Genomic DNA, 10,000 nt, shown 5'->3' with positions numbered 1-10,000 from the left:
CAGGGGACCTGAACTCCCTCCAGAGCCAGACATACTGCATATGGAGCAGGAGCATTCCTATAACCACACAAATACACCTACCGCGACAAGAGCAAGTCGAGCGACGGAAGTAATTGACTTTGTACTGAGTCGCGCAACAAAAGCGATTCTGGAGACTAGAGGCGATTTGCGTGACGAGAGCGACAGTATGAAGTTGAAAGCCTTTCAACTTTCTATGACTGTATAGAGGTCAGTGACCACAGCCAATGGGAATGTTTGTATGCTTCTGCTTGTAACGGACATACTGTAGTCGCTTAAATCGCGCGTATCGCTCTGTCGCTTGAATCACATCACGCCTGGTCTATTCGTGCGGTAACAGTGTTTAAAGTGGGCCAGTTCAAACTAGCCTGGTTCCTACCAGACCTCTGTGTGTGTGTGTGTGTGTGTGTGTGTGTGTAGTTCTGGAGCCCCCTGGTGGAGCTCCAACACACATGGAGGTCTGGGAGACTGTCAGGATTCCATTTCTCTAGTCAAAAAATAATCAGAGCATATTGCTTCAATATCAATGGCAGTAGTCACAGGACATATTGTAGACTATATTGACACTTTAGAGATCAACAGAAAGCTTTTTTGAAGAAATGTGTTGATATTAAGGCCATAAATGCTTATTTTTTGACTGGACAGATGGAATCCTCCTACAGTCACATAAAGCTGTGCGGAACTACAGGTCGGGTAAGAGCCAGGCAAAGTTCAAACCAGTATGGAGTACATACACACTTCTCAATTTTAGCACTAAGAACACACGCACACACACGCACACGCACACACACACACACACACACACACACACACACACACACACACACACACACACACACACACACACACACACAGACAAACACACACACACACATGCACACACGCACGCACAGTTACGAGAATAGCTTGATGTTACGGTATATAATAGCTATATTTTAATTCACACATATTCTGTGTGATATTTCGTATCTTACAGCTACTTTACTACTGCATACGTACATGAATGTAATAAACTGAGTACTAGCAAACACTCAAACTTTATTTGCTCTTCCAACATATCTTGATAGTACCGAGTAGTTCCCTTCTGTGGAAATATTCGGGGAAACGTCTCCTTCTCTAACCCATCTTATTAGTGAAAACTTGTGATCTCTAATATATTATAGTCGGCTGTCTGGCTGTCATCATTCTGTCATCTAACACATCACCACTCTCCCAGAGGATTGCATTTCTCCACCATGACAGAGAGGATCAAAAACAGTAAAAAAAAAAAATGATGTGCCATGCCGCCAAGCTTTCTTCCCTCCCACACATGGCTTTGAGCTAAAGTACAGCAAGTGTTCAAATATAACTGTGTTTAGACGCCAGTGCTGTGACTAAATGTGGTCACAAATCAGAGGTCCTATTATGTAATAGTCGGTGTTTGACAACACTCTGATTTAAAATTGATAGTTGTATCATATTTATTACTGTATACTGTCTGCTTTGGCTGAATTTACAGGGAGTAATAATTCTGCCGTTTCAAAATGCAGGAACCTAAGAATGTCCTGGAAATCACAGGATCCCATCTCAATCCACTGCTGTGACTGGACAAAATCACCAATGATTAATTAATTGAATAAAGCGTTTAACAAATACATCATGTGGAAGGGAAGAGATAGAGGAAGAGGGAGAGAGAGAGAGCGTGAGCGAGCTAAATGACCAAGATGTGATGAGATTTCACGATAGATAGGGTTATGAAGGGAAGTGGAGTTCATGTGTTTCCAATGTGAACTCTCATCTGTGCCCTCCTGAGGTCCCCCCCCGGGGGCAGCATATGAGAGCTCCTTATCTCCAGATTTCATGTGAGAGAGGGGCCAGACGCTTTCCAACAGACGGCCTCTTTGTTCCTGCGGGACCCGTTGCCTTGCCTCGCTGCTCCAAACAAACAGCCAAATAACCCCATGGCCTATCTTGCTCCCTAGCGAGGGCTGACCGTGTCCAATGCACCATTCGGCATCCTGATTGTCACCGCACCACGTACAAATTGACTGAAATTGGATATCACTGATAATATGTGCTCTCTATTTAGATCTATGTTGTGTACACATGGTAACAACTCACCTGTGTGTTTTGTGTGTATCTTTCTGTCTGTCTGTATGTCTGTCTGTCTGTCCGCCTCTCTCTTCATCTGTCTGTATCTCTTTCTGTCTTCATCTGTCTGCTTGTATGTCTGTCTGCCTCTCTCTCCATCTGTCTGTCTCTCCGTCTGTCTGTGTCTCCGTCTGTCTTGTCTTCCTCTGTCTGTCTGTCCGTCTGTCTGTCTGTCTGTCTGTCTGTCTGTCTGTCTGTCTGTCTGTCTGTCTGTCTGTCTGTCTGTCTCTGCTCCTCTTATTCCAGTCGGTACACCACTGACATCTTCTCGGGCCTGCTAACAAAGTGTGCTCTGGCTGTCCAATGCAATGGAAGGGAGGGGTGTCTGTGCATCTGTGCAGTCATAACACACACACACACACACACGCACACACACACACACACACACACACACACACACACACACACACACACACACACACACACACACACACACACACACACACACACACACACACACACACACACACACACACACACACACACACACACACACACACCTAAAGGGCTCACAGAAAACAATAGCACACACACACACAGCAGGAGAACAAACCAATCCTCTGTTTGGGTGTAGCCCGGGGATAGGGCTGTGTGTTTAAAATGTGACATTTAATCCTGCACTGCTTTTATTCAAGTACAGCTCGAGCACCCATGGCTTACTGGTTTACTGTAAGAAATGGTCTCGGAATCTGAAGGTTGCAAGTTTGAATCTCATACAGGTATTTATTGAAGTACACTTGATCAAGGCACCAAATCAAACCAAACCAGGGGTGGGAAACCTTTTTCATTCGGAGGGCCACAAATTGCTCCAAGGGCCGTAAAATTCCTCCAAGGGCCGTACTATGAACACAAATCAGGATCCCCCCCCTGGACTTTAGGCCTGTATTGAAGGCAGCCACATTTAGAACAGACCCCAGCTTCTCTACTAGGTCCCCTGAATATAGCTTAATTGTATTGCAAATGGAATTTCTAAGATTCCTTTACAAAATATGTGATATTTCATATGAAACTGCATAACATTAAAATGATATCGAGGGCCGGATAAAACAGCTTTACGGTAAGGGCCGCTTCAAATGGCCCTCGAGACATAGGTTCCCCACCCCTGAGAAAACAATACCCTTTACCTGTAGTCTCTTTGGATAAAAGTGTCAGTTAAGTGTAATATATGTTTTTTTTTAAGTAACCACAATATGTTACAGCACATATTAGTATTACTGTTGTTGTGTCATACATTTGCATACATAAGATATGTGGTCGTATGTTAGTAATTTAACTGTAAAAACAAGCAAACAGATACAGATGTTTAACACCACTACTACTTTTCAGTATACCTCTAATTCTGTACAGTTGTTGAGTTACTTGGCCTACTTTTCGCATTTGTGTGATACGGTAATTTGCATTTGTCCTAGGCCACCTGGTAAATGGACACATTACATAGACACTGAACATGATTTTGTTATGAAAGTTAAGTGAAAGCCCAACTGGGAAACTCCAACTCCCATTGTCATTGTGACACAGCACTCCGCAGCACACAAGTGCACACTGCACACAATGGAATTGCATTTATGCCTCACCCGTGCAAAGGGGCAGCCCCCAATGGCACCCGAAAGGGAGCAGTGCGGCGGGACGATACCATGCTTAGGGTACCTCAGTCATGGAGGACGATGTGGGAAAGCACTGGTTAATTACTCCCCCCACCAACCTGCCGGGTCGGGAGTCGAACCGACAACCTTTATCTACTAGATATGTTTCAGCTGTATGCGCCAACCAGGTCACTAAGGTCAACAGAGAAGAATTTGCTGCTGATCCCAAGAGTAAAAACAAAGTGTGGAGAGGCAGCCTTTAGCGTCTATGCTGCAAAGCTTTGGAACCAGCTTCCAAATGATGTAAAAAATGCACCCACTATAGCTTCAAATGTAGACTTAAAGGGCAACTCCTGCGAATTTCAATGTGCTGTTGTATTGCTCACGCTACCCTTGACTTGTCAGTACCCGGTGACACAGCATTTTTTGGCTCAGCCCTTTCCGAGATATGAGCTATTCTAATGGGGGCAACTTTTGTTTACATTTCAAAAAAACATTTTTATTTATTCCCAAAAACATCCAAAAGGTTATGCAACATCAGCAGGCAGCTAGCAAACAGCGATACCTTTTGGGAAAATATTTGGAGTAGGCCTATGCTAAATTTTTTTAAAATGTAAACAAAAGTTGCCCCCATTAGAATAGCTCATATCTCGGAAAGGGCTGGGCCAAAAACTGCGGCGTCACCAGGTACTGATAAGTCAAGGGTAGCGTGAGCAATACAACAGCACATTGAAATTCGCAGGAGTTGCCCTTTAAGACAAAGCTGTTTTCAGATGCTTTTAACTAGCTTGCATTTTATGTCATTTTTATTTCTATGTTTATTTCTTACCATATATTTTTATCTTAGTGTTTTAAACATATTTCTTAAAAATGTATTGTTCTTTTTATGTTTTTCTTTTTACCATATGTTTTTAATATTGGAGTTTTAAATGTTCTTTGACTCTAATGTCTTTCTTCTTTTCTTTGCTTGTTTTCTTTCCTTTTGCATTTGTTTTTTTGTGAAGCACATTGAGTTGCACCTGTGTATGAAATGCGCTATAACAAATAAATGTGACTTGACTTGACTTGACTTTAGGCTATAAGTCTGACGCCCTAACAGCTTACCCATGACTGCCCTAGGTGTTATAACACCTCTACTACTTTTGAGTATAGCGACAATTCTGTACAGTTGTTGATGTAGAAGCAACTTGGCCTACTTTTTGCATCTGTGTTATAATTTGCATTTGGGCCAGGCCACCGGGTATATGTACACAATACGTAGACACTGAACATGTTTTTTGTTATGCTCTCTCAGTAAAGCACCAGAAAAAAAGCTTTCAACAGTGTGGCTTTTCAGTACTGATTGTAAACATGGCAGACAGACGCACATTCACATGCTGTCAGACATGGCCCACTTCACACCTATGGTCCTCTAATCCTCTCCCTCTCCTTGATGCTCTGCCAGCTGGGCTGCTTCTGAGAGCCATGTCTCTGCTGCAGGCATGGTTTGAGCGCCATCTACTGGTCATGGTGGTGATAGACAGAAAAAAACCAGCAAGGTAACAAAATGGAAGTGAGAGTGTGCATGGCATGGATGGATTTGAGAAAAGAAAAAAAAAACCTCTTGGAGGCAAAGCAAACCGAATCAAGACTGAGGACAGTGTTGCCAGATTGGGCGGTTTCCTGCTAATTTGGGCTGTTTAGGATGGCTGTCTGCAGGTAAAAAATGCTATTGGGCAGGTGTTTCTGCAAATTTATAGCCATATAAATCAATAGCATTTGGTTCTAATTGCGACGGATTTAGTTCCTCCTGGCAGTTTTTTGAGCATTTTTTGGGCTGGAAACACATCTGGCAACCCTGACTGAGAAGTGTATCTGCAACAGAGCCAGATGTGGCCCACACGTGGCCTCTCTCTGGCCCACTGCTGCTGCTGTGACTCCAAAGCTGATTACATAACCCAGTCAGCACCAGCCTGTCTGGCTGTCTGGCACAGCTGCCTTTGATCTGATATTCTTATGTGATTTCGACGGTCGCTAAAGAAAGACCCAGAGAGAAAACAACATCTTGGGTGAAGCATTGTGTGGATCTCTGTTTGACTGACAACCTCAGTGGGGTAATATCCTATGCACCTGTCCAATTATAGGGATGTGCAAAAGCATCCTTTTTGAATAATTATAGTGATGAGGTCAAGGAAATGATTACTCAGCAATCAATATCATTAATAACAAAATTTATACTGTAGGATTTGAAGCAAAAGACATAGCTTACCATGATCCAGAGAGAGAGAGAGAGAGAGAGAGAGAGAGAGAGAGAGAGAGAGAGAGAGAGAGAGAGAGAGAGAGAGAGAGAGAGAGAGAGAGAGAGAGAGAGATCAAAGAAAGAGAATTAGAGGACACACATGTTACCAGAGCACAGTTTAGAAAGAGCCACTCCAACCACTAATCATACTTCCACAAGGCTGGGTTATGTATTCAGGAAGAGAGACGACTTAGTCCCAGAGAAGGAGATTGGAGGCCTGTGTGTGTGCGTGTGTGTGTGTGTGTGTGTGTGTGTGTGTGTGTGTGTGTGTGTGTGTGTGTGTGTGTGTGTGTGTGTGTGTGTGTGTGCGTCTGTGTGTGCGTGTCAGGGGTGGAACTCTTTTTTCCCCCACCAGTCACTGTGGCAGAGCTTTGAAAATCTACCAGTCACTAGCCATTTTTACCAGTCTAAGAGACTGGTGGGTTGAAAAATGTACCCGTCAGTCCTGAAATTTATCCATCCTTGACGGGTGGAAGGGTGCTTATTTCCAACACTGGTGTGTGTGTGTGTGTGTGTGTGTGTGTGTGTGTGTGTGTGTGTGTGTGTGTGTATGTAGGGTTGGGTCTGGAATGCTCATAACAACATATTTGGGTGACACTTTACTTGACGATGGCACGATATATATATGTCATAACAGTGTCATAAACATTTTAGGACTGTTGTCATTAAGTGATATTGGGTTATGGTAAAGACAGCCCAAAACAATGTCAACTTTTCATGACCATTAAAGGCTTATGACATTGACATACTGTTTATGACTCGTCCATGACTGTGTCATGACAGTGTTTTGACATGTTATTATGACAATGTGTAATATTTGTGGTAATAAAATCTTACAGTATAATCCATGACCCTGTGAGTTCAACTAAATTCCATTTCATATCCTCCCATTTATCCAGACCGGTCTGATTATACAGTAGCCTATCTGTTCTCCGTGACAATGGCCTTCATATCAACAGTAACTCTCTCTCCCAGGATGTGTCCTTGTCTCCTCCAGGCTCAGACTGGGGCTGGGACAGGATGGGTATATAGCCTACTCTCACCATGTCTGGCTAATAGAGACCAAGAGAGAACGCAGGAGAGGAATGAGACAGATTGATGGCCGGCCGAGCTCTCTGCAGTAGGCAGCCCTCCAGCACTGCCCTTGCCTCTACTGCCACTGATTGATGTGACAGAAAAGACTCCCTGACATAATATTGTTAATTTATACAATGAAAAAAACATTAAAGCAAACAGCAATTCAAAAGAGTGAGGTGACTGCACTGTCGAATTAAGTTTAATTTGTGATGCCATACATTTTAATGAATGGTATTCTGGTATTGTCACATGACATTATTTGATTGACAGACAATTTGTTTTGCACTTACAACTGCACGGCGTGCCGTCCAATCACGCAATTTGATCTCTGACCTAGACAGATAAGCAAGGGTCGTTTCTGCATCCTTAGAAACGGCTGTACAGTACAGATGTGCGGGGATGTGCAGTCAGTGATTTCATCTCATGGTCAAAACCGCCTTTGTGTTCCTCTCCTCTACGGTGCCCAGTGGAGGACCTGACGTCACACAAACCCTCTTTTCTGCAGGCAGATTAAAGATGGCGCCCTCGCACGTACTAAGATGCTGTCAACGGGGCTTATCCTGGATACCTGTCATTTTCATAAACCTGGTCGTCGGCTGGTCCTATTATGCCTATGTCATGGAGCTTTGCATATGTAAGTCCACCTTGTTTCGTGAACGTTGACGAGAGATGTTTTGACTGAATGGGTGTGGGGGAAAAGTTGCCCGTTAGTTTGTGTGGAGAGACCACAGGAAGTGAATGAGGTGACTGTAACTGACTGGTACGATTCTTTGCTTTCTTCGCTGAAAAGCGTCTGACAGTGTCAATCTCTGTATTTGTCAATTCTTTTCGAACAAATCTACCAACTGTTCCGCGCGTCATCTATACTAAGAATAAATGTATAATGTCGCCAAATGAAATTGACACTGTAGCCTTCGCTCTGAACTTGAGCTGCTACATTGATTCCTACAGTGGTTACTGTAACTTTTGGGTTGGAACGTGGATACATTCTTTGGGAGAAATGAATGAATGTCGATCTAGAATATGTGTAGTCTAAGTTTGCTTTGGCGTTGACAAAACAAGGACAATGGTTCAGTGAACAGCAGTGATTCATTCATTTAGTGTCAGATTGGTGCTCGTAATAACCACGCAAGCATATCTACACCTTCTGTTATCCTGGATATTTTTTTGAAGAAAGGCAAACGATTGCATTTATCAACGAGGTTGAAACACTCTGGAATCACTCAAATTGAATGGTGGATGAAGAGACAGAGAATTCGTTTCCAACGGGGAACAGCTTGTGTCTTTAGCATAATGTCAGTGTCATTTCAGATGAATTTTGCTTACATTTGTGTATACAGTTCTACTAGCCGTGTGAAGCATAGTTGAAGGAAAGAACACGTGTGAGTTTGCAGTTGTTAACCAACTATTTCCCAACGTTCTGTTCCCATACATCAGGCTTGAGCAAGGGGGAAATTCAGTGAAGTGTGCAACTGTCGTCGTGATCTAACTTGGACTTTGTGCATGGTAAATGTAGTCAACTCACATGCTTAGCACGCAAATTTGAGTAACAGTTTCAATATTTTACAGTCAACATATTCATTGCCAAATAAACTTTTAGCCTATGCCGCCTTGGTTCGTATTACCACACTCGCTGCTAGACTCACAGTAGCAGTCATTCTCGTGATGCTGCCTGCCTGCCTGCCGGATGTCAGATTTGTTGGGATGGGGTCAGATCCGATCCGACCCTCAACCCTGCTGCCTGCCGCTGGCAAACTGCACTGGATCAGATGCCTCGGGCAATGGCACAGCCGCACGGTTGCGCGCAAAAATGCGAAACCGCGGCCAGTAGTGTGATGGCGATGGTGTTGGCCCGTCCCGACTCCCGAGGTCAATGTCAGTGGGCGGTAAGTCTCCTGTAGCCTGTTTACTTAGCGGCCCGGGCTGGTTAATCTCCGACAGCGTCTGTCAGGCTGCTAGGCTCTAGCTGACTTTACAGTACCACAGGCTGGGCTCGGGTCCTCTCCAGCAAGGCCCTGGCGCTATGCGTAACGACGAGCCATTTGGGTCCCACCGCGGCTCGTTGACTCTATCATCATTCAGGAGGACCAATCTGGATGAGACTGTTGCAGGTCTTATGATGTGTTGTGACAGGCCAGCACAGTGCCCTGAAGCCGGATGCACATGTCTATAACCGGATGGCCAGTGGCAGTCCCCAGCTACTGTATGCCCCCTGTCATAAATATGTTGTTACCAGAATGGCAACGACCAATTTGTAATGTATTACCGAAGACCGTGTGTAATGTTGTAGTATTTTATGGTAGTTTAAGTGGTATGCCACTATTTTGGGGCTTAATACAGTTAAAATTGTTGGCCAGGGTTTATAAAGGTGGTAAAGTGTCTTATTTTTCATGTTAGGCGTTGTCTTGCTTTAAGACAAGTTAAGAAGAGGGAGTATGTAGCTAAGCTAGTGAAAGTCAATGGATCACTGTAGCATGTGTGATCCATTGACTCTCACTAGCTGAGATTACTCCCTCCTTAAAACAAGACAACGCCTAACATAAAACATAAGACACTTTACCACCTGTAGAAACCCAGGGCAACGATTTTAACCGTATTCAGCCCCAACATAGTGGCATACCCCTTTAAGTCTTTTAATGACTATTACAGCCTTCTACTGGTGGAACGGCACACATTGTGAACCTACAGTACCTGTGGCCTGATACCATAGTATGGGGTTGGCCAGCAGTACAAGCAATCGATGGATTAATGCAGGGGTTCCCAAACTTTTTTCCCTGCACACCCCCTTGAACATTTCAATGTGGTTCGTGCACCCCCCAAAGCGAATATTTTGGTGTGCTGATGGCCACACAAGCATGGATTCACTGCTCATTCACTGCATATTAAGCACAGTCGTTTTGGGGAATCCTCTTTT

The 10,000-nt window shown here is 44.0% G+C and overlaps 1 protein-coding gene across 1 annotated transcript in view; it reads left to right on the top strand.

Annotated features, from left to right (window-relative positions):
• Positions 1 to 7,581: 7,581 nt before the first annotated feature.
• zdhhc20a (zinc finger DHHC-type palmitoyltransferase 20a) overlaps positions 7,582 to 10,000 on the top strand; it is a 27,203-nt gene continuing 24,784 nt past the window's right edge. The window contains exon 1 of the mRNA XM_063202343.1: positions 7,582 to 7,720. Coding sequence (XP_063058413.1) covers positions 7,603 to 7,720 — 118 coding nt within the window. The 5' untranslated portion in view covers positions 7,582 to 7,602. The remainder of the gene's footprint in view (positions 7,721 to 10,000) is intronic.

This window comes from Engraulis encrasicolus, chromosome 7 (assembly GCF_034702125.1).
Source record: "Engraulis encrasicolus isolate BLACKSEA-1 chromosome 7, IST_EnEncr_1.0, whole genome shotgun sequence".
Classification (NCBI taxonomy): Eukaryota; Metazoa; Chordata; class Actinopteri; order Clupeiformes; family Engraulidae; genus Engraulis; species Engraulis encrasicolus.
Note: the sequence above shows the minus strand (reverse complement) of the source record. Positions and strands in the feature narration are given on the sequence as shown.